This window comes from Myotis nattereri, assembly GCF_964212035.1.
Source record: "Myotis nattereri genome assembly, chromosome: 10".
NCBI lineage: Eukaryota > Metazoa > Chordata > Mammalia > Chiroptera > Vespertilionidae > Myotis > Myotis nattereri.
Genome location: NC_138085.1, coordinates 39946571 through 39972205, shown reverse-complemented (window position 1 = coordinate 39972205; position 25635 = coordinate 39946571). Strand labels below are relative to the sequence as shown.

Sequence of the window (25635 nt, the reverse complement as noted above, 5' to 3'; positions counted from 1 at the left end):
TGGCTGATTCGGTGGAGCATCCTCCTGTACACTGAAGGGTTGCACTTTCGAGCCCCGTCAGGGCACTTACCTAGGTTATGGGTTCCGTCCTGGTGGGGGCACATTCGGAAGGCAGTCAATGGATATTTCTCTCATACATTGATGTTTCTCTCTCTCTCCCTCTCCCTTCTCTCTCTAAAATCAGTAAAACATATCCTCCGGTGAGGATTCACGCACGCACACAAAACACACCTGGCCACAAAGTATGGTGTGTTCAGAGACATCCGTTGGGTCAGTGACCCCCATGTAGCCAACCCCAGCCAGATCATAATTTATCTCTAATGAATATATTACATTCCCTACATTGATTTCAGAGACTCCAGCTTTTCTATAGATTGCTGAGACTGGAAGAGTCACAGTTCACTCAACCCGTTCCTGTATATTATTCTTTATTTCAGTCAGTGTATGCTTAATTTATGACTGGTCCTTTTCCATTTTTTTGGCATTCTCACAAAGGTCTTTGAAGGTCTCACTAAGTTCCCTAGAGGTTTTTGGAAGATTCTTGAGTAACCTTATAACTGTGGTTTTGAACTCTATATCTAGTAGTTTGTTTTCTTCCATTTCTTTCATTTGTGACATGTTTCTTTGTCTCTGCATTTTGGCTGCTTCCCTGTGTTTGTTTCTATATATTGGGTAGCTGCTAAGTCTCCTTGAGTTGATAGAGTGGCCTTGTGTAGTAGGTGTTCTATAGGGCTCAGTGGCTTAGCCTCCCCAATCACCTGAGGTGGACACTCTTGGTGCATCCCTTTGTGGGCTTATGCACAGTCTTGTTGTAGTTGAGCCTTGATTGCTGTTGGTGTCACTCAGAAGAATTGACCTACTGGGGATGGAGTATGCAATCTGGGCATATGGTCTGACCAGGAATTGAACTCTGACCTTCTGATTCATAGGTCGATGCTCAACCACTGAGGCACACGGGGTCAGGCCCAAATTTACTCTTTTTTTTTAAAAAAAATATATTTTATTGATTTTTTACAGAGAGGAAGGGAGAGGGATAGAGAGATAGAAACATCGATGAGAGGGAAACATCGATCAGCTGCCTCCTGCACACCCCCTACTGGGGATGTGCCCGCAACCAAGGTACATGCCCTTGACCGGAATCAAACCCGGGACCCTTGAGTCTGCAGGCTGACGCTCTATCCACTGAGCCAAACCAGTCAGGGTACAAATTTACTCTTTTAATGATGAGAACTAACTGTTCAAGATTCACTGGCAGATTCAAATTAAGAGATAAGTAGTAATGGGAAAGAGGTCTAAAATATAGCTAATTTTGGGAAAAATAGAAAGGAAAGCTTTACTTTTTATAAACTTTGATGAGATTGTTATCAAATGGGAAGCTATGTGAGTGGACATTTTAATACAAATGTTAATAAGTATGTTAATTCAGTTAATAACTTAGTACATTTTCCTTCAAAATTATTGTTTTAGAGAACAGAATCTTGGCATTTTCTTCCTCAAGAAATCGACTCTTCCCACACCTCGGATACATCTCAGACCAGGTTTAATGTGAGAGAGGAAGAGACAGATGCGGCAGACTTCCTCTCTGTGGAGGAGAGTATATTGACCCAATCAGAAAATCAAGTAAAGAAACACAACAGAGGTCTCTTTTGTTCTCCATTGCTAGGTAAGGCCTCTTTTTTTCCTTTAAACTAGTATTAATACCTCACATTTATAAAATATTTACTTTTGGCAGATTGCAAGTCCTTCATTTAAGTCCTTTCTTGAGTTAAGGAGTTCTGTAAAGATATATTCAAAGATATTAGCTTATTTCTGGTTTCCACAGCTTGTGTAGTTATGTTAAATGTGCAGCTGCCCCTCATTTTATCATACTCTATTGCTCACAGAAGTCAGAAAGTTGATAACTTTCTCTCTAGTAGGTACACCTTCTCAGTCGTGAATTTGTGGATTTTTTTCTTGGGGTAAACCATGTTATCCTTTATTACTATTATTATTATTTTTTATTTTTAATCCTCACCTGAGGATATTTTTCGATTGATATTTAGTGAGAATGCAAGAGAGAGGGAAAGACAGAGAGAAACATTGATGTGAGAGAGACACATCAGTTGGTTGCTTCCTGCATGAGTCCCAACCAGGTCCCAGGTCAAGGAGGAACCTGCAACTGAGGTACATGCCCTTGACTGGAATCGAACCTGGGACCCTTTGGTCTACAGGCTGACGCTCTATCCACCGAGCCAAACTCACTAGAGCCTGTGTTATCCTTTGACTACTTGGCAATGGAGACCCATACTCCTTAAAATACAACCCAAAAAAGCAAATGTTCATCTTTACCTCATTAGATTCTTAGAATTGATTATGGCATATGTTATTATTCTCAGTTTCCAGAACCAAAAATTTGGATACAGAGGTTTAATGACTTGTTTGAGGTAGATCTTATTGCTTTGTTGTATATGGAACTGATTTATTAGCTCTTCACAAAAGGAATACTTTACCTCTCAAATCATCAAAGTAGGAGATAGAATAAATTGTACTTTTACTACTTTGGATCATTACAGATATATAAAAATGCTAAACAAATATGGTAATTTAAACTTTTTTCATGCCTAAATTATAATTCAGACAAATATATTTTTTTTAAAACATATTTTATTGATTTTTCACAGAGAGGAAGGGAGAGAGATAGAGAGAGTTAGAAACATCGATGAGAGCGAAACATCGATCAGCTGCCTCTTGCACATCCCCCACCGGGGATATGCCCGCAACCCAGGTACATGCCCTTGACTGGAATCGAACCTGGGACCTCTCAGTCCGCAGGCTGACGCTCTATCCACTGAGCCAAACCGGTTTCGGCCAGACAAATATTTTTTTGTTCTTCCTTTCCTCAGATTTTGTTTTCAAAAGTTGAAAAAAAAATACAGCTCCACAGTTTTAAGAATTCGCTTTTGTCAAAGAAATGGGTACAACTGTGCAGTTAAGAGTTTTTTAAAGGAGCATGAATAGGAGTTAATTTAAGTTCTTTTCAAACATAAACTAATGCTATCCAAATCCAACTATTAGTGCCAATGAATTCTGTGATGTGGATCATCAAACTCAACTTTAATTTTAGTTTCACATTTTAAGAAATATGTTGATAACATTAGTGTTTCTTTGTGGGAGGAAATGGCTATGACAGTAGATGAAAGAAGGCTTTGCTATGATCATATTTTCGAAAGATTATCATGCTAAAGTGAAAGCAGCTTATTTTCATTCACTTATTTAACAAATATCTAAGTGTCTATTGTATGTTTTTGAGGCTAGGAATATATAGATGAAAGCTAACTCTTCTTTTGGGAAGACAATCCAGTAAACAGAAATGAACATTATCATGTATGAGTATTTTAATGGAGTACAGCAGGAGCGTGCAAATTACAGACCACAGGTCAAGGACTTATTTTTTATGAACTAAGAATGCTTTTTGCATTTTTAAAAGGATTGTAAAAACAACAAAAAAAGCATATGCAATAGAAACCATATATGACTAATAAAGTCTAAAATATCTACTACCTGGCCTTTTATAAAAGTACTAGTAGCCCTGCGCACGAATCCATGTGTGAGTAGCTCACTGCCACTTGCCTCAGCTGGCCACCCGCCCGCCACCACTGGTAGCCCTCTCGCTGCTCATAGCTCGCTGCCCCGCCCTCCTGTAGCTCTCCACCACTTGTAGATTGGTCGTGACGTTACAGCACAATGGATGATTAGCATATTCTTATCTTACCTAACAATAGACAAACATGTAAATTGACTGTACCTCCACTATCACCAATCAATCAGGAGAATATGCAAATTAACCCAACAAGATGGTGGTTAATTTGCATACGAAGACGCAAAGTGACGGAGCGAAGACTGAAGGTTCCGGGCCAGAGCAGTGAAGACTGAAGGCTCCGGGCCGAGGCAGCGAAGACAAGGCTCCAGGCCAGAGCAGCAAAGACTGAAGGCCTGGGTCCCGAGTGCCGGCAGCCAGGGGAAGGGAAGGCCTATTGCACGATTCTCTTCGTGCAACAGGCCTCTAGTTATATAGGATTTGCTAATCCTAATCTGGAGGATAAAATGAGAATATATAGGGTTGTTTTAAACTTGATATTGATATAAGAAAGAACGTTCAACTAGAGCAGTGGTTCTCAACCTGTGGGTCACGACCCCTTTGGGGGTCGAACGACGCTTTCACAGGCGTCGCCTAAGACCATCGGAAAACACATATATAATTACATATTGTTTTTGTGATTAATTACTATGCTTTAATTATGTTCAATTTGTAACAATGAAAATACATCCTGCATATCAGATATTTACATTATGATTCATAACAGTAGCAAAATTACAGTTATGAAGTAGCAACAAAAATAATTTTATGGTTGGGGGTCACCACAACATGAGGAACTGTATTAAAGAGTCGCGGCATTAGGAAGGTTGAGAACCACTGAACTAGAGCCATTTAATAATGGAAAGGCTATCCTATCTAATAAAAGAGAAACATGGTAATTGGCGTACGACTGCTACCCTTCCCATTGGCTAATCAGGGCAATATGAAAATTAACTGCCAGCCAAGATGGCGGCCGGCAGCCAGGCAGCTTGAAACTAACATGAGGCTTGCTTGCTTCAGTGACGGAGGACTCCAACGTTCCCCGCCTGCCGCTACAAGCCTGTGAGCTGGCAGTTTGAAACATAGTTACAAAAATAGAAGCTAAACAAAACCCCAGAAACCAGCTTTCAGCTAGCCGGGATCTCAGACCTGGAGTTGATACAGAGTTTAGATTGTAGAACCTAAACAAACCAGATACCTGCTTTCAGGAGCGGAGGCCTAAGAGCTGGAGCCTCAGAGCTAAAGCTGGCTCAGAATAAATAAAAAAAAGAAAAAAAGGAGCAGTTGGGAGCTTCAGTCCCAGCCTGAAAACAGCCCTCAGCCCCTCACCCAGACTGGCCAGGCACCCCAGTGGGGACCCCCACCCTGAAGGGTGTGTGACCAGCTGCAAACAGCCATCATCCCCTCACCCAGGCTGGCCAGGCACCCCAGTGGGGACCCCCACCCTGATCCGGGACACCCTTCAGGGCAAACCAGCCAGCCCCACCCATGCACCAGGCCTCTATTCTATATAGTAAAAGGGTAATATGCCTCCCAGCACCGGGATCAGTGGAGCCGCGAGGTCTCCCAGCACCGGGATCAGCGTGACAGGGGGCAGCGCCCAAACCCCCTGATCGCCTGCGGCTCTGTGTGTGACAGGGGGCCAGGCCACAACCTCCCTATCTGCCCTGCTCTGTTCCTGACAGGGGAAGGCGCCCCAACCCCCTGATCGGCCCTGCTCTGTGCCTGATAGGGGGGAGCTCCCCAACCTGATCACCCTGCAGCTCTGTGTGTGACACGGTGCGGCGCCCCAACCCCCCCACCCCATGGGCCCTGCTCTGTGTGTGACGGGGTAGAGCCATAATCTCCCCATTGGCCCTGCCCTGAGTGTGAGAGTGGCGGCGCCCCAACCCCTTGATCGGCCCTGCTCTGTGGGTGATAGAGGGCAGCGCCCCAACCCCCTGATCTGCGCTGCTCTGTGCATGTCAGGGGGGAGCTCCCCAACCCCCTGATGGGCCCTGCTCTGTGCGTGACAGGGGGAGCTCCCCAACCCCCTGATCGGCCCTGCTCTGTGCGTGACGGGGGGAGCTCCCCAACCCCGATTGACCCTGCTCTGTGCTTGACGGAGGGAGCTCCCCAACCTCCTGATTGGCCCTGCTCTGTGCATGACAGGGGGCAGCGCCCCAACCCCCTGATTGGCCCTGCTCTGTGTATGACAGGGGGTGGCGCCGCAACCTCCCCATCGACCCTGCCTTGAGTGTGACAGGGGGCGGTGCCCCAACCCCCCAATCGTCCCTACCCTGAGCGTGACTGAGGGTGGCATCGCAACCTTCCAATCCGCCCTGCTCTGTGCATGACAGGGAGTGGCGCCCCAATTCCCCAATCGGCCCTGCTCTGAGCCCGACCAGGGCCTGCACCTAGGGATTGGGCCTGCCCTCTGCCACCCAGGAGCAGGCCTAAGCCAGCAGGTCGTTATCTCCTGAGGGGTCCCAGACTGTGAGAGGGCACAGGCCGGGCTGAGGGACCCCCCCTCCCCCCTGAGTGCACAAATTTTTGTGCACCGGGCCTCTAGTCCTATCTAATAATAGACAAACATGGTAATTGACCGTTCCTCCGACACGCTTCCCATTGGCTAATCAGGGTGATATGCAAATTAACTGCCAACCAAGATGGCAGTTAACTGCCAACAAAGATGGCGGCTAATTTGCATACTACAGGCAGGGCGGGATAGCGCCATCCCGCCTGCCCCCCTGCCATCCGGGCCTGCTATCTGCGACCAGGGCGGCAGGCAGCCCATACGGGACCTGACCCAGGGCTGGCCGGCGGGACCACAGTGATCTGCCACAGGACACGCCCACAAACGGCCCTCAATGGGAATTCATGGCTGGCAGGTGATAATGCACCCATCCACCACCGGCTTACCCCACAAACGGCCCTCCCGCGGGGATCCCGGGTTGGCAGGTGCTAATGCACCGATCAGCCACTTGCCACGCCCCAAACGGCCCTCCCGCGGGGATCCTGGGTTGGCAGGTGCTAATGCACCGATCTGCCAACACGCACACCCGGGCCACCTTTGCCCTGTGCATACTATGCAGCTGGGAGAGGGGAGTGGGGCCGCTGGGAGCAGGGCGGGAACTGACCAGGGTTTGCGTCAGGCAGCCCAGAGTGGAGTGCGAACTATCCCGACAGGTAGCTGCTTGCTCATTCACTTACTTGCTCACTCATTGACTCATTCACTTGCTCATTCATTCACTCATTCATTCACTCAGCAAACCCTCTCAGGTCCCTGGCACCAGGCCAGGCACGGAAGTTGAAGCAGGATAAGACAGAGCTATGTCCTCAAGATGTTAGTAATTCAGTAGGGCAAAGCAGGCACATGAAAGAGGCAGTTGTATGCACAGATGCACTGTACTGGGTTCGGTGAGGGCTGTAACTAACGCCAACTTTGTTCTCTTGATAAAATGGGGCCTCTGGAGCCAGGCCACTCCAAGCCTGTAGGCCTGTGCCTAGGCCAGGAGTGGCCAGGGTCTAAGAACATGACAGAAGGTGCAGGTCGGGCTGAGGGGTCTGGCCCCACCCCTCACCCTCACCCCCGAGTGCACAAATAAAAGGGTAATATGCTAATTAGACCAGACATCTTTCGAACATCATTCCTGACAAAGCCCGGCTGGAGGGAAGCCAGCCCACATCCCGGGTGCCTGTGGGAAGCCTGAGGGAAGCCAGCCCGGGTTCTGGGTGCCTGCCTGCGGGTGGCCGGAGGAGGGAAGCAGCCCCGGTTTTGGGTGCTTGCCGGTGACTGGAGATGGGAAGCCCGGGCCCCGGGTGCTGGACGGAAGCTGGTGCCGGCAGCTGGGGGAAGGCCTACTCTTGCACAAATTTTCGTGCATGGGGCCTCTAGTCTATCTATATAAAAGCCTAAGCGACTGTTAAAACTGGATGACTGGCGGGTAGCTATGACACACACTGACCACCAGGGGACGACACTCAATGCAGGAGCTGCCCCCTGGTGGTTAGTGTGCTCCCACAGCCTACCTCCCCTGGCCGGCCAACCTCCTGTGGTCCCTTCCCCCGGACTGGGCAAGACAGCCCCTATTTGGACCCCACCCATGCACAAATTCGTGAACCGGGCCTCTAGTATAACAGTAAAAAGGTGAGCTTAGCCCTGGTCCATGTATCTCAGTTGGTTGGGCATCATCCCTTGCACTGAAAGGTTGCTGGCTCCATTCCCAGTTGTGGGCACGATGCCTATGTTGTGGGCTCAATCCCTGGTAAGGGACATTAGGGAGGCAGCCCATCAATGTTTCGTTCTCACATGGAACCCTCTCTTGCCCTCTCTCCCCCTCTCTCTCTCCCCTGCTCTCTCGCTCCCCTCCCCCCTCCCTCCCTCCCTCTCCGTTTCTCTCTAAAAAAAGATTAATAACAAAATGTTTTTTTAAAGAAGTGAGCTTATGTCATGGCAAAATGTCAAGCAAAATTCTTTAATAAAATAATTTCAGCTTTGGGTAGGGAATTGTGTGTCTGCCTTCTAAAACTTTTGCTAACATTAAGTTGTATAGCTCTAGCTTCTCATTTACATTTTAAATTATTAGAGCAGATCCCTGGATCTGATGGCCGAGGAAATTTTATAATTGCTGTTTTGTTATGCATGAATACTATAGTCATTGTGGAGTATATTAGTCTCACCAATGGCAAATGTCATATTGAAAACCAGTGCCAAGACAGATATCTCAAAAAAGAGTGGTCCAAGCTATTACAGTGTCCAAATGTGAGGAAATGTGGGGTCTTTGTTAAAAGACCTTAGGATTCTTAGAGGGTTGGAGGACTTATGAAGGTTATGAAATTAGATTATGAAGGATTAAGACTGAGTCTCTAAGCAAAGGCCAAAGAGGAATCATGCCAGTTAGTCCTTGGTGATAAAGGTTTCTCATTTTTAATTAAAGCATTCAGTAAATAAGTAATAATTCTATTTTGAATGCCTACTAAGTATAGCAGGTATTTTGCTAGGCACTGAAGATACCGCTGTGAATACAGCAGACATGGAGTTTTCAATCTAGGTGGAAAGCAGACAGAATAAAGATTAAAACAAGAGTGTGGTAGTTATGATAGGGAAGGTGTACAGTATTATAGGCATTCTGAAATTAAGTAAACTATAGCAACAGAATTATATGCATATTGACAGAACCATTTAGTTTTAGCAAAATATCACCCATCCCGGTTAAATTAATATTAAATAGGATGCTGTACAGATCCTGTTGGTTGTACAGATTTGTTTCTATTAATGCTTAATTTTTTGTTTTGTAGTTGTGTAAATACTATAAGAGAATACTGACTTTATATTTAGTATACATTCAAGGGCATTCTAATAATTACTTAGGTTGGCATTCAGGAATTCACAACAGTTCTTTTCCCCCTTAAATCAGTAATTCTCAAACTTTTTGGTCACAGGACTATTTTACACACTTTAAAGTTACTGAAGATTCTAAAGACCTTTTGTTTAATGTGGATTTAGTCAGTTGCCTCCCGTATGCACCCCGACCAGGGATTGAACCTGAAACCCAGGTATGTGCCCTGCCCTGAAATCGAACCCACAACCTTTTGTTGCATGAGATGACGCACCAACCAACTGAGTTACCCTACCAGGGCCTTAATATTATTTTGAATATAAGTTTGACCCTTGGCACTTCCTGAGATTGTCTTAGGGATGCCCAGGAGCCCATGGAAAACACTTTGATATACAATGGAAAGAAGCACTCATAATGGTTAAGAGCACTTGTAAAAAAGTTAGTGCTTAGGCTCAGATCTCACTCTGCCACTTAGGCTTTTTAAATGTGGACAAATTACTTAATATTTCTTAAGTTATGTAATCATGTTTCCTTACCTATAAGATGGATATAATGATACCCATCTTTCAAGGTTGTCATGAGGGTTAAGTGAAATACTGTATGTTTAGTGCGTGGACCTTGTCAGGTAGTTGCTGCTGCTGTTATGTTGTTATAGTAAAGTTTGTAGAAATTTTCAGATGGCAGCATGTTTAGGTTCTTTAAAGTATTATGTGAGTGCTAAGCAGTTATTTTTAGTATTTCCAACATATTTATATTTGAAACTTTGCAGTCCTACAAGACAACTTTGCTTCTCCTGATTTGCCTTTGCTGACATGTTTGACACAAGACCAAGAGATTGGGCCTGATTCCATATTTCACCAAAGTGGACTAGATTTTGCACCTCTGAGGTAGTATGATTTTTTATTTTTATTTTCATGTAACCATTCTACTCTTTTCTTGTTCTTAGTTGTTACTAATATTAATGACTTCAGCCTAAGTTGAGACTTTGGGGTAGGGGTTAGATAGTTTCAGCTCACACTCTGAAGGTAACATGTCCCTAAGTTAAGAAATGATGCATATCAGTTTGGCATAATAACATGTAGATGTAAAAATGAGCCAGTTTACTGTAGTGTATTTAAAAATAATTTCTAATATATTCTAGCTTTTCAGGCATATTTTAATTTAGAAGGCACACTGGATTTTTCTTTTTATAAATCTCCCCTTTTGCTTTTCATCACCCAATCCCATTTTATAAAAAGCATTTATTTCATGGTCACTAACTTGTTTGGCACTCTCATTTTGGTCAGCTGATACTGAATGAGCCTTCTTATCTTTCCTTACCTTGTAGCTGTGAATATGAAGTAATAAGATTTTTTCTAACAAACATGTCCAAATTAATAATTATTCCAAATTAATATCCTTTAAGAATAGTCATGATGGGAGACATGTTTGGAGTTCTCAAACATTTGGAATTATCCAAAAATATAAGTTTTCCTTCTTTAGAACTTAAAAAAAAAAAGCACCTTAAAATAAAAACTAGGTGTTTACTGATGTGCCCTTCTGCTATATATTACTTTTAAATTACTTGTATGAAAAGTGTTTTGTACACAATAGTCAGCCAATGATTAGATTACTGTTGTAGTTTTTTGGGGGGTGGGGGTCGGGGGGAGTAGATAACTTCTTAAGTGGTTTTCAAGAACATAATAAATGACTAGCAAAAGAGCTAACGCAGGTTAAATTAATTTTAAATTTTCATTTAAAGAATATTTTTTTGCCAATATGAAATTACTCATATATTTGACAATATTGTTTTAGAGAAGTCTGAGAAAATATCAGGGTCACAGATGGTAGTGCACTTTTCTGTTTATATAAAAATTTGCCTTGTTTAGTCATTAGTCATCTTAAAAAATTTGAAATTATAACTTTGTTTTTCAACACATTGTGGAAATAACCTTGATACCAGTGACATAACAATTTTGTATTTTTTCATGTTGGTATTTAAAAAAATAAATGTTTTAAATATGTAACCTTTTTTTTTTTAATTGTATATTTTCAGGGGAATTCCTGGTAAGTTCGAAGACATTGAAGGGTTTTCTCGACCGGCGGAAGTTAGTGAAGCTTTATTCCAGGCAACCTCAGAAGTAGCTTCAGACTTAGTTAACAGTCGCTTTAATGTATCTCAGCACACACTTATAGGGAGTACAGATGTTGAGTCTCAGGGCTCTTTTTTACATTCTGAGCAAGAAACCAAAGAAGAGACTCTTTTAACCTATACAGTTGATGAACTGAAAAAGCCCAAAGACTCTGATAGTTATGGTTCTCTTTGTTCATATATGTCATGGAAGATACAAGAAGTTACACAGAAACCAGAAACCAATTTAGCTGATAAAGATCAATTTTCTTTTTCAACTTCATCTGATACAAGTGATAAATATGTAACTCCTAAAGAAAGTGACAGTTTTGATGCTTCTTGTTCAGATGTGCACTATTGGAAACGGGAAGCTTTACAGCAGTCAGAAAAATATTTAACCAATAAGGACCATGATTCCTGCTCAGATTCATCTGATACAGTTGATAAAAATGAAAGTCTTGAGGGGAGTGACAATTTTAATACCCCCTTTTTATTTATGCCATGGACCAAACAGGGAGCTTCACACCATCCAGAAACATGTCTAGTCAGTAAGGATCATGTTTCTTTTCCACTTGAAATTGCTCCTCATTTTAATAATAAAATGTCATATTCTTTCTTGCATTGCTTGTTAGAAAAGAGTGGGAAAAGGGTTCCCTTGATGTCTGGTAGTCATTTTGAGAATGTGTATTTAAGGGCTCCAGCTGAGAATGAGATGAAACAAAAGATGGTTTCTTTGGAGTGTTATGAAAGAAATGAAGGTCTGGGAAAAGAATGATCTCAATGTTTTGAACTAAAGGAGAATAGCAGTACTTTATTATTTTCAGAGGTGTGTCCCAGATCTTCAGAAGTAGAATATATTGAGAATGTTATAGTTCCTGATAATTCCTTAAAAGTTTTAGAAACACATACTTTCTCCAGGGGACATGATATCTCTACGTAGAGATATCATGTCCCCTTTGGTGGTCCTCTTCAGACTATTACATCCAGCTTGGATGAGATACAGAACAATTGTATTTTCAAGAGGAAAGAAACCAAAAGGCAAGTGCTGCTTTTGGCGGTAGAAATGTTGATGCTACTGCAAAGGTAGCCTTTGAGGCAGTTATTGCCTCTATTGAGATTTCCAAGGAAGAGAGTACAGTAAATGAAATACAAACTGACATCAGTAAATCTGTGACAAATGATAGCCAAGAAGGTGAACCAAACCATTCAGATATTTTCCTATTAAATTACAAAGATGAAAATTGTTTCGTTGATAAACTTAGTCATTCATGCTATCATCCTACTCCCAGCATGTTTGAACCAGAAGCTTTAAAGCCGTTCTTGCATAAAAGTGATGATGATGTTAGCTCCCTGTACTGGTTTCCTAATATAAAATCATTCCCCAGTGCTCCTCAGGAAATGTTCATTAAGCCACTTTCTTTTATTCCAGAGATTAAGTCATATGTGTCTTTAAGTGAAAAATCTCACAGTTAGATTATTGGTCTTTGCAAAACACAGTCAGCTTTATTTCAGGGTGATGTAGACAATGAGCCATTTCTTCCCATTGGGAAGATTAAGTATTTTTCTGCTCTTGACCTTGCAGAGAAGGCAGGATCTTCAAACATTATTTACCCACTGGAAGTATCTACTTCAGATTATTTGCTTTCGCAAGATTTAAAGCAGCAAACCTTTGAAGAAGTTGCAGATTCCTCAAACGATATTTTGGGTAAGAATGTAAATTCTAGTCCTGTCATTGAAGGTCCATCTGCAGATATAGGAAGCAGCTTTTCAGCAAACTTGATGACATATGATGCAAAGTAATAAGGTACTTTACCAATGATGAGTGCTGCATCATTAATTACAGTTGGTCAGGAGACATTGCTGAAAGCGGACATAGGCCTAGCTGAAATTCCTTGGCCTATGGGTGCCAAATCCAGTTTTACGATACATACAATTATGCAAAATGACTCCTGTTTTGTAGAGGGCCTGCAGAGGAAGGCTGAATCTGACATCTATTCTCTGGATGATGATATTGAATGCTGTAGCCTAGATGAAAGTGCTGTTGTATGCAATGAAAGATCTGAACTACAAAGAGAGGTGAGAGACAATAAAATGATAGTTGGGGAAAACATGGTCTTTTCCAGCTTTGTTTCAGGAAATGGCATTGTTACTTGTTTTTATTTTACTTGTTACTATTTCCCAGATATGTGACCAAGGTGACTTGACTGGGAAGTGCATTGAGCTAGCAGGTTTAGAAAATATGCTTGATGATCTAGAAATTTGTGATGTCTCCCTGCCTTGGCAATCTGCTTTACAACTACCATCGGAGGAAGAGCCTGTAAGTTTTTCTATTTGACATTTCTTATGGGGAAGGGAAAGAAATATTTCAGTTGAGGAGAGAAACCAAGATGGCAGCATAGGTAAACACCGGAAATTGCTGCATGGCACAACCATTTCAAAAATACAACGAAAAGACAAAACGGACATCATCCAGAACTACAGGAAGGCTGGCTGAGTGGAAATTCTACAACCAGAAGGAAAGAGAAAAGCACACTGAGACTCAGAGGAGGTGCGGAAGTAAAGTGCAGAGGTACGGAGGCGCACGTGGAAAGGGCTGGCAATTAAGGACACGGCTGTCTTCTTCAGTTGGGAGGGAGACACAAGCTCCCGACTACTCTGAACACCAGTTCCGGGCGAGTCTCTGGGGACCCATACTCATACGGGGAGAAACTGGACTGTCTGGCAGCAGGCAGAACTTGAGGGTGGCTTTCTCTCAGAGGTGCTTGCAGTGATTACCGCGGAACAGTGAGAACTGGGACATCTTAGGGCAGGGCTGAGGATCAGCCACAGCTTTTTGCTCCACCCTATTGATTCCCTGAGACCCCACCCCACCCAGGCTGTGGCAGAGGCTTTTGCATATGAATGACCTGGCCCTTTGCAATCTAAAATTACCTAACTAACTGCAGCTGGGTCAGAGAGACCCAGAACATCCAAAAGAAGGCCCAAGGCCCCACAGCAGCTTGCATTGCTTCACAGCTGGGCCTCATCTGGGCACCTCCAAACAAAGAAGAGGAATCTGCAGATCTCTCTGTAGCCCCTGCTGGGTAGCCTCAGGCAGAGGCTAAATTAGCACCTCCTTAGAGATCCAAGAGTCAGTATACCCAGTGGTCAGAGTGGACTATCCAGATTACAACTCCTCAGATCCATAAGGGACACACTCAGGGGGCAGACTCAGTGAGCACCAAAGCCCCACTGAAGCAAGTCTTGCCCCAGAAGGGTGTCTCCAGCACAGAAGTTCTCCCACCATAGACACAGCTGATTCTCACAGCCAATTGGCCTGGAGGTCAATTCCTCCCAGTGATACCAACTACAATCAAGGCTTAACTACAACAAGATTGTGCACACAGCCCACAAAGGGGTGCACCAAGAGTGTCCACCTCAGGTAGTTGGGGAGGCTGAGCCACTGGGCCTTATAGGACACCTAGCACACAAAGCCACTCTACCAACACAGGGAAGCAGCCAAAATGCGGAGACAAAGAAACAGGTCACAAATGACAGAAATGGAGGAAAGCAAACGACTGGATATAGAGTTCAAAACCACGGTTATAAGGTTTTTCAAGAATTTTCTAGAAACTTCCGATAAATTTAGTGAGATTAAATAATTCTGTGAAACTGCCGATAAATTAAGTAAGACCCTCAATAAGTCTAGTGAGACCCTCGAGGATATGAAAAAGGACCAACTAGAAATTAAGCATACACTGACTGAAATAAAAAATATTATACAGAGACCCAATAGCAGACTAGAGGATCCCAAGAATCAAGTCAAAGATTTGAAATACGAAGAAGCAAAAAACACCGAACCGGAAAAACAAAAAGAAAAAAAATCTAAAAATATGAAGAAAGTGTAAGGAGCCTCTGGGACAACTTCAAGCGTACCAACATCTGAATTATAGGGGTGCCAGAAGAAGAGAGAGAGCAAGATATTGAAAACCTATTTGAAGAAATAATGACAGAAAACTTCCCCTACCTGGTGAAAGAAATAGACTTACAAGTCCAGGAAGCGCGGAGAACCCCAAACAAAAGGAATCCAAAGGGGACCACACCAAGACACATAATTAAAATGCCAAGAGCAAAAGACAAAGAGAGAATCTTAAAAGCAGCAAGAGAAAGACAGTCAGTTACCTACAAGGGAGTACCCATACGACTGTCAGCTGATTTCTCAACAGAAACTTCGAAGGGCAGAAGGGAGTGGCAAGAAATATTCAAAGTGATGAATGCCAAGAATCTAGAACCAAGATTACTTTATCCAGCAAAGCTATCATTCAGAATTGAAGGTCAGAAAAGAGCTTCACAGATAAGAAAAAGCTAAAGGAGTTCATCACCACCAAACCAGCATTATATGAAATGCTGAAAGGTATCCTTTAAGAAGAGGAAGAAGAAGTAAAAGGCAAAGATAAAAATTATGAACAACAAATACATGTCTATCAACAAGTGAATCTAAAAATCAAGTGAATAATTTGATGAACAGAATAAATTGGTGAATATAATAGAATCAGGGGCATAGAAAGGGAGTGGACTGACAATTCTCGGGGGAAGGGGTGTTGGGGGTGCGGGAAGAGACTGGACAAAAATCATACACCTATGGATGAGGACAGTGCCGGGGGAGGGGGGGTAAGGGCAGAGGGTGGGGTGGGAACTGGGTGGAGGTGAGCTATGGGGGGAGGAGGGGAAGAGGAACAACTGTAATAATCTGAACAATAAAGATTTAATTAAAAAAAAGAAATATTTCAGTTGAAAAATAGGGGTAAAAGTGCCCATTTATGTCCTCTAATACAGCGGTTGCCAGCATTTAACCTTTACTTCACTATCAGTTTAAATTTCCCACAACTTTTGTTTCAAGAAATTGGAGGACTTTTTTTTCTTTTTTTGGTTAAGCCTCAACCGAGGATATTTTTCCATTGATTTTTAGAGTGTGGAAGGGAGAGGGAGAGACAGAGAGAGAAACATTGATGTGAGAGAGATATATCGAATGGTTGCCTTCCGCATGCCCTGACCAGGGTCTGGGATTGAGCCTGCAACTGAGGTATGTGCCCTTGACCAGAATCGATCCCAGGACCCTTGAGACTGTGGGTTGACCCTCTATCCACTGAGCCACACTGACTAGGGCAGGACTTTTATTTTTTTAGGAACTGATCACAGATACAGTTTTCCCATGCTTTTATTAGCAGCTTAACAATAACCCACAACCGTCGGACCAACTCATGCTTTTATTATTCTAAATATTTGTGGATTTCTTAAAAATCTTTGTTTTCTCCTACTTCCTTTTCTTTTTTCCTTTCCACAACACACTTCTCCCTTTTAAAAAAATCCTTGTGCCATAGTTCAGATTCTGCAATGATCATACTTATCATAAGGAGAAAAACACTTCTAGGTCTCCTATACAGGTAGACTTCCAGAACCTCAGAATAATTTATAGAGCCTTTTTGGAATTGACCAAACAAGATATGACCTATATATGTATTCAGGAGGGTTGGAAATAGAATCTTAAGGAACTGGTGTAATTGCTTAGTATTTATTTTCATAAAGTGAGGTCTGTATTTTAACAGATGATGTCTAATATTAATCTTTCTTTTTTTAAAAATCTCTCTTCATAGGACATTAGTCGGTCTTTTTCATCTGTATTGCCTCCATTTGTTCCTCATGAGACAACCAGAGAGTTGGAGTATCACTCTTCAGATCTCAGGATGTTGAGGGTATCTCCTGAGATTATGCCAAAGACTCTCAAACATTTACCAGGTATATGGAAAAGGTTATATGAAATGTCCTTATGACTAGCTTGTTAAAAATTCCTTGCTATGGCTATTTTTTTATATTTGAACTCCTGTGGTAATATTAACTTTGGATTAAGTGTATTTATAAATGCACAGGTCTCTTTCATTAGATGAACGTTTTGATTTAATTGCTTTCTTCATGACAGTGTTTAGAACTGAATTACATGGACAAGTCTGAATTAGTGTCAGTTGGTTTCCATATTCCTTTCTGTGATTTGAAGGGAAAAAATTAATTGAGCATGAGAGGACAATAAATTTATAGAGAGGAAATTGAGAGCTCAGTTCTAAGACAGAAAGCAAGGTAATCTTATCTGCTATGGGTGGTGGGGACAAGAGGAGAGGTTTTAAGGACTTAGGAGAGTGACTTGGGTGAAGGCTCAGAATTTATGTTGAAGTGAATAGGAGATGGAACTGACTAAAGATAAGCTAAAGGATGTGAAGGTATTTCTGAGAAGTCAGTTGAGGTCAGAAATAATTTTATAATGTCAGCCTGTATAGCATCTCTCATTTTTCTCTACTGAAACTCAGGAATGGAGAAGGTTAATTACATTATTGATCCTTGTTAGAGGGATTTGTGTGTGATGGAAGGATAGCAGTGGAAGGGAATAAGTGAGGGAAGAGTTTATCAGCTATTTGTTTCAGCCTGCATTGAGAAAGAAAAGAAGTCAGGAGAATTGTTAGTCTGGAAGAAAATGAAGGAACAGGTTTATTTACGAAGTTGAATACCTGAGGTGGGTATGAGTTACTGAGAGAGCTGGTAGAATGGGTAATTTTGGTCAGAGTGAGTTAGTACATTTAAATTTGTATCATTTTGAAGGGTGATAAGATCCATTGCTTGGCCCTGAGGGGATTGGTTAGAAGTTGAATAAAAGACCACTGGGATAAAGTAAATTGAGATTTTGAGGCTAGCTTTTTGGATTAACTATGTTTAAGTATTTTCTGATTTTTGTGGGGTTTTGGGTTTAGGAAAGCCTGTGCACCAGACATGAAGTCTTCAAAAAGTGAATGGGAGCAACTGGGAGTTGTAAGAACATGATAGATGGAGGATGGTATTAAAGTCATGTGTGGCCTAAACCTCAAGAAAGGAGGTTTTATGTGTATGTTTTTTGTTTATTTGAGAAAGATAGAAAATAATGGGAAGGAATTAATTGTGAGGTTGGTAGTAATGTCCTTCTATTACTGATTTTAGTAATTGGAGAGTTACTCCAATTTTTTTTAAGTCTAGCTTAATTTTGTCAATTTATTGTTGAACTTTTCAAAGAAATTCGTTTCTCTACTTTTCCTACTTTTTCCTTCTACCTTTTAAATCTCTATTTCATTTACTACCATTTTAGGCTTTATTATTTTCATGCTTTCACTTGCTTCAGTTTTGGTTTGAGCTTTTTACTGTTTCTTAAGGTGAAAGGTTAAGTTATTGATCTGAGATCTTGCTAATTCAGGTGTTTACGTAGATAAATTTCTAAACACTGCTTTAGCTGCATGCCTTAAGTTTTGGTTTGTCATGCTTTTGTTTTAATTCACCTAAATATTGCCTAATTTTCATAGTAATATTTCTTTGTTGTTGACACTGGTTATCTGGAGATGTGTTGTTTAATTTCACATACGAATTTCCTTTTGTTATTGAGATGTCATTCCATTTTTTGGAGAATATATACTTTGTATGATTTCAGTTTTTAAATTTTATTGAGACTTGTTTTATGTCTTAACATATAGTTTATCCTATAGAATGTAGTTTGCACTTGAGAAGAATGTGCATTCTGCTGTTGTTAGGTGGTGTGTTCTATACATACTTATCTGCTAGTTCTAGTCGATTTATAGTGTTCCAGTCTTCTGTATCCTTGTTGATCCTTTGCCTAGTTGTTTTCTCCATTTCTGAAAGTAAGGTATTGAAGTCTCCAAATATTATTATTTCTCTCTTCTTTTCTGTTAGATTTGCTTCAAACATTTTGAGATATGATATTACATGCATTTATGCTTATATTTTACAATTTATAATGTCATATGCCTTGATGAATTAACTTTCTTTGTGTGGTTATAAATTGACCTTTAATTCTAGTAAGATATTTTGTCCTAAAGCTTTATTTTGTCTTTATCAGTATACTTGCTCTAGCTCTTATGGTTGCTGTCTGTATGACATCTTTTTTTATCCTTTTACTTTGAACCTAGCTGTATTTTTATTTTTATTTTTAAAAAAATATATTTTATTGATTTTTTACAGAGAGGAAGGGAGAGGGAGAGTTAGAAACATCGATGAGAGAGAAACATCGACCAGCTGCCTCCTGCACACCCCCCACTGGGGATGTGCCCGCAACCAAGGTACATGCCCTTGACCAGAATTGAACCCGGGACCCTTGAGTCCGCAGGCCGACGCTCTATCCACTGAGCCAAACCGGTTAGGGCCTCGCTGTATTTTTAACCTAAAATACATATTTAGTAAATAGTGTATAGTTGGATCCTTTTAAATGCAGAATAATAATCTCTGCCTTTTGATGTAATTGTTTAAGCCATTTACATTTAATGCCATTATTGATAAGATTGGGTTTACATTTTCTGGTTTACTTTATTTTTTTTTAAAATATATTTTATTGATTTTTTTACAGAGAGGAAGGGAAAGGGATAGAAAGTTAGAAACATCGATGAGAGAGAAACATCGATCAGCTGCCTTCTGCACACCCCCTATTGGGGATGTGCCCGCAACCAAGGTACATGCCCTTGACCGGAATCGAACCTGGGACCCTTGAGTCCACAGGCTGACGCTCTATCCACTGAGCCAAACTGGTCAGGGCTGGTTTACTTTTTGTTTCCCATATGTCTCATGTCTTTTTTGTTCTTCTTTTCCTACTTTAATGCTTTTTATTAAATGGAATGAATATTTTCTAATGTGATATTTTAGGTTCTTTGGTGATATTCCAGTATTATTTATTTACTTATTTGTGTGCTATTTATTTATTTATTTATTTGTTTGTTTGTTTGTTTATTTTTCTTAATCCTCCTCTGACTTTTAGAGTGGGTAAGAGGGAAAGAGAGCCAGAGAGAAACACTGATTTGTAGTCTGATGTATTTATGCATCATTTGTTGCTGCTTGTATGTGCCCTGACTAGAGATCAAACCCACAATTTTGGCATATTGGCATGATGTTCTAACCAACTGAGCTACCCAGCAGGGCTGATTTTTCTTATTTCTTGAGTTTGGCCTGTAATGCTATAAATTTTCCTCTTAGGACTGCTTTTGCTATGTCCCATAGATTTTGGGTTGTTGTGTTATCATTTTCATTTGTTTCAAGGTATCTTTTGATTTCTTCCTTGATCTCATTGTCAACTCATTCATTATTTAGTAACATGTTATTTAGCCTACATGTCTTTGTGTGTTTTTCAGTTTTCTTATGATTGGTTTCCTGTTTCATACCATTATAGTCCTAGAAGATGCTCGATATGATTTTAATCTTTTTAAACTTATTGAGACTTATTTTGTTTCCTAACATGTGTTCCATGTGCACTTGTAAAGAATATACATTCTGCTGCTTTGGGGTGATATGCTCTGAAGATATCAATTAAATCCATTTTATGTAGTGTGTCATTTAAGACCATTGTGTTTTCTTGTTGATTTTCTGTCTGGAAGATCTATCCACTGATTTTGAACATCTTAAAATTCCCTACTATGACTGTACTAGAGGCCTGGTGCACAGATTCGGACACTGATGGGGTCCCTTGGTATGGCCTGTGGGGATTGGGCTGAAACCGGGAGTCCAACGCCGCCTGTTGCTCCTGCCTGCCACTCCCGCTCATCCCCACTCCGCTACACCTGCCACGGGCATGTGCCCAGTCAGTCCCAATTGGGAGAGACTCGCGCTGCCACAGCAGTGCTCACCAGTCATGAGCCCTGTATCTGGCCCCCTACGGTCAACTGAGCAATGCTTCCACTGTGGGAGCACACTGACCACCAGGGGGCAGCTCCTGTGTTGAGCGTCTGCCCCCTGGTGATCATATTAACCGGTCATTTGGTTGCTTAGGCTTTTATATATGTAGATCACTGTCAATCTTTTTCTTCATGTCCAGCAAGATTTGTTTTATGTACTAGTATTTAGGTGCTCCTATGTTGAATGCATAAATGTTTATAAGTGTTATAGTCTCTTTTTGGATAGTTCCCTTTATCATCCTATATAATAAAAGGGTAATATGCAAATTGACTGAACAGCGGAACGACCAGTCGCTATGACGTGCACTGAGCAGACAGACAAGCAGGTAGTTAGGGGCAATCAGGCAAGCAGGCAGGAAGAGCAGGTAGGGGCGATCAGGCAGGAAGGCAGAGCAGTTAGGGGCTATCAGGCAGGCAGGCAGGTGAGTGGTTAGGGGCGATTAGGCAGGCAGGCGAGTGGTTAGGGGTGATCATGCAGGCAGGCAGAGTGGTTAGGAGAGGCAATCAGGCAGTCAGGCAGGCAGAGTGGTTAGGGGCGATCAGTCAGGGAGGCAAAGTGGTTAGGGGCAATCAGACAGGCAGGCAAGTGAGCGGTTAGGAGCCAGCATTGCTGGTTTGCAAGAGGGATGACCGACTGCCGGATTGGGCCTAAACCGGCAGTTGGACATCCCCCAAGGGGTCCTGGATTGCGAGAATGCACAGGCTGGGCTGAGGGGGGGACCCCCCTGTCCCCAAATTTCATGCACCAGGCTTCTAGTTATGTAATGTTTGTTTGTTTGTTTGTGTGTTAATCCTCACCTGAGGATATTTTTCCATTGATTTTTGAGTGAGATGGAAGGGAGGGAGAAAAACATTGATGGAGAGATACATGATTGGTTGCCTTTAACACATGCCCCGACCAGGGCCGGGGGATTGAGCCTGCAACTGTGGTAAGTGCCGTTGACTGGAATCGAACCTTGGACCCTTCAGTCCATGGGCTGATGCTCTGTCCACTGAGCCAAAACCGATTAGGGCCTAGTGTTCTCTTTTGTTTTCATGTCTATTTTGTCTGATATAAGTATTGCTACCCAAGCTGTTTTTTTCATTTCCATTTGCATGAAATATCTTTTCTTTACTCTTATTATTTTTATTTCGAATATATTCATACTTATTTCAGAGAGGAAGGGAGAGGAAGAGAGAGAGATTGGAACATCAGTGATGAGAATTATTGATTAGTTGCCTCCTGCTTGGCCCCCACTGAGGATCAAGCACGTAACCTGGGCATGTGCCCTTGACCAGGATCGACCCTGGTACTCATCAGTCTGCAGGCCAACACTCTATCCACCGAGCCAAACCAGCTAGGGCTCCATTTCTTTACTTTTAGTCTGTGTGCATCTTTCATTCTGAGGTGGGTCTCTTGTAGACAGTATACCTACACTAATAAAAGAGAAACATGCAAATTGGTGTCATTCTGCTACGCCCACCAGCCAATCAGATGAGTATGCAAATTAACCCAACAAAGATGGTGGTTAATTTGCATACGCAGGCATGGAGCGAAGACAGAAGACGACAATGTAGAAGGAAGCCAAGCACTGCAGAAGGGAGCGAAACTGCAGAGAAGCAAGCGAGTGGCGGAGGTGGGAGGGAAGCAAGAGGGGTGGTGGAGGCGGGAGCGAAGCCCACCTCGGCGGGTTTTGCTCCCTTCTCTGCTTTGCTCTGGCCACAAGAAGCCCTATTCTTGTAGGAATCTTCCTGCAACAGGCCTCTAGTATTAGTATATATATTGGTTGTGTTTTCTTATCCATTTAGCTAACCTATGTCTTTTAATTGGAGCCTTTAAGCCATTTACAATTAAAGTGATTATTGGTAGGTTTGTATTTATTGTCATTTTATTCTTTATAACTATGTTTCTCTGGTTATTTTTGTTCTTACAGAAGACTCTTTAACATTTCTTGTAATACTGGTTTGGTGGTGATGCACTTCTTTACTTTTTTCTTGTCTGGAAGTTCTTTATTTCTCCCTCAATTTTATTTTATTTAATTTATTTTATTTTTTAAAATAAATATATTTTATTGATTTTTTACAGAGAGGAAGGGAGAGAGATAGAGGGTTAGAAACATCGATGAGCGAGAAACATCGACCAGCCACCTCCTGCACACCTCCTACTGGGGATGTGCCTGCAACCAAGGTACATCCCTTGACCGGAATCGAACCTGGGACCTTTCAGTCCGCAGGCCGACGCTCTATCCACTGAGCCAAACCAGTTAGGGCTCTCCCTCAATTTTAAATAATAATCTTTCTAGGTAAAATGTAGGTTTCTGCTTTTCATCACTTGTTAATCCTCCCCCAAGAATATTTTTCCATTGATTTTTAGAGAGAGTGGGAGGGAGGGGGAGAGACAGAGAGAGAAACATCAATGTGAGAAAGACACATCAATTGGTTGCCTCCCTGACTAGAGCCAGGGATCAAGCCTGCAGCTGAGGTACATGCCCGTGACCGGAATCGAACCCCAGACCTTTCAGTCTGTAGGCCAACAGTTGGACATCTGAGTCAGACTGGCTAGGGTGCTTTTCATCACTTTGAATATTTCATGCCAATCGCTTCTGGCCAGAAATGTTTCTGTTGAGGAACCAACTTGACAGTATAGGCGCTTCCTTGTGGACAATTGTCTTTTCACTTCCTGCTTTTAAGATTCTCTTTTTGTCTTTAAACTTTGCCATTTTAATTGCGATATATCTTGGTGTGCATCTCTTTAGGTTCATGTTGTCTGGGACTCTCTGTGCTTTCCTAGACTTTTGTATCTTTTCCTTTTACCAGATTAGGGAAGTTTTCAGCCAGTAATGTTTCAAATATGGCGTCTATTCTTTGCTCTCTGTCCTCTCCTCCTTGTATCCCTGTGATGAAGATGTTATCATGCTTCATGTTTTCCCACAGGTCCTTTAAATTATCCCAATTTTTTTGTTGTTTTGTTTTGTTGTTATTCATCCTCACCTGAGGATATTGTTTCCATTGATTTTTTTTTTTTTAAGAGAGTGGAAGGGAGGTTTTTTGTTACCTTGTCTTCCAAATGGCTGATTCCATCCTCTGCTTCATTTAACCTATGATTTATTCCTTCTAGTATGTTCTTCATTTCAGTTATTGTATTCTTCATTAAAAAATATTTATTTTTATTGATTTCAGAGAGGATGCTAGAGGGAAAGAGAGATAGAAACATTAATGATGAGAGAGAATCATAGATTGGCTGCCTCCTGCACATCCCATACTGGGGATCAAGCCTGCAACCCGGGCATGTGCACCAACTGGGAATTGAACCATGACCTCTTGGTTCATAGGTTGATACATAGTCACTGAGCCATGTGGGCCAGGCTCTTCATTTTTTTTTTAATGTTTTCTATGTGTGTTTTTTTTCATTCTGATTTTCATAGCCAGGTGTTATATGGGCTCCTCTTTCCAGCTCTGGTGCTCTGGGCTGGTATGCTTGGTGTGGGGTCAGAACCCCACACTCCTGAGGGGGAGCGTTGGTAGCTGAGATACCCTCTAGAACAGCCGTGGGCAAACTACGGCCCGTGGGCCGAATCCGGCCCATTTGAAATGAATAAAACTATTGAAAAAAAAAGACCGTACCCTTTTATGTAATGATGTTTACTTTGAATTTATATTAGTTCACACAAACACTCCAGCCATGCTTTTGTTCCGGCCCTCCGGTCCAGTTTAAGAACCCATTGTGGCCCTCGAATCAAAAAGTTTGCCCACCCCTGCTCTAGAATTTCAGGCACACAAAAAGGGAATGGGACCAGCCCTTTTTGTGTCTCCACTCTTTCTACCAGCCTCGGTGTTGTTTCTTCTGTAAATCCTTGATTATAAGACTTCTCTTCATTTAATCTTCAGTTGGTTATGCAGTTTGATTATTCTTTATTTTAGTTGTAATTTCAATTTGGTTCTGGGAGGGGGTGAGTGTACCTTCTACCTACTCCGCCACTATTTTGAATCTCTTCTCTTTTATTTCTGATTTTAATTGAGTCCTGTCTCTTTTTTTCTTGGTAAGTCTAGCTAAAGGTGTGTCAGTTGTTTATCTTTTAAAAGAATCATATCTTAATTTTGTTGACCTTTTCAGTCTTTGTTTGGCATTTATTTCTGCCCTGATCTTTTTTCCTTCCTTCCTTCTGCTAACTTTGGGCTTTATCTTTTTTTCTAGTTCTTTGAGATATAAAGTTAGGCTATTGGAGACTTTTGTTGTTTCTTGATGTAGGCACTTGTCCCTATAAACTTCCCTCCTAGAACTGCTTTTATCACATTCCATAAGTTTTGGGATGTTGTATTTCCATTTTCAGTTGTCTTGGGGGTACTTTTTTCCTCTTTTTATTTCTTCTTTGACCCATTAGTTGTTCAGCTCATTATTATGTTTTGATTTATTAATTTCTTGAGCCTTTTTTTTTCTCACAAAATTTCATAACTCATATCCTTCTAAAGTTACTATGCAGTGTACAATATTTTCTTTTAGTTTTCTTGAAGTTATTACTTGGTATTTCTACTTTTTTACTTTATAGTTCAGTTCTCATTCCATTCTATTTCCAGCTCCTTATTTGAAGCTAACCAGTGGGTTTAGAATGGCAGTCAGTTGTAGTAAAAAGAGTTCAGAATATTTAGTAAGAATTAGACAGCTAAAGTGTCTGTTTCTGTCATTTACTCACTGTACAACTCTAGGAAAATATGTTTGTTACTCAAAATGTCATCTAAGGACCAATAACATTGAGTATTACCTGGTAGTTTGTTAGAAATGCAGAATTTGAGATTCCACCCCAGACCTGCTGAACTAGAATCTAAGATCTTTACATTGACCAACACTGTTAAGTCGTTATCATTGAAACTTAATTTTTTTATTTG

At 41.6% G+C, this 25635-nt stretch overlaps 1 protein-coding gene across 1 annotated transcript in view; it reads left to right on the top strand.

Annotated features, from left to right (window-relative positions):
- The window catches only part of ALMS1 (ALMS1 centrosome and basal body associated protein), a 143951-nt gene that overhangs the window by 23439 nt on the left and 94877 nt on the right, over positions 1-25635 (top strand). The window contains exons 3-9 of the mRNA XM_081101544.1: positions 1468-1663; positions 9707-9824; positions 10973-11595; positions 12630-12752; positions 13008-13123; positions 13230-13364; positions 16681-16822. Coding sequence (XP_080957670.1) covers positions 1468-1663; positions 9707-9824; positions 10973-11595; positions 12630-12752; positions 13008-13123; positions 13230-13364; positions 16681-16822 — 1453 coding nt within the window. The remainder of the gene's footprint in view (positions 1-1467; positions 1664-9706; positions 9825-10972; positions 11596-12629; positions 12753-13007; positions 13124-13229; positions 13365-16680; positions 16823-25635) is intronic.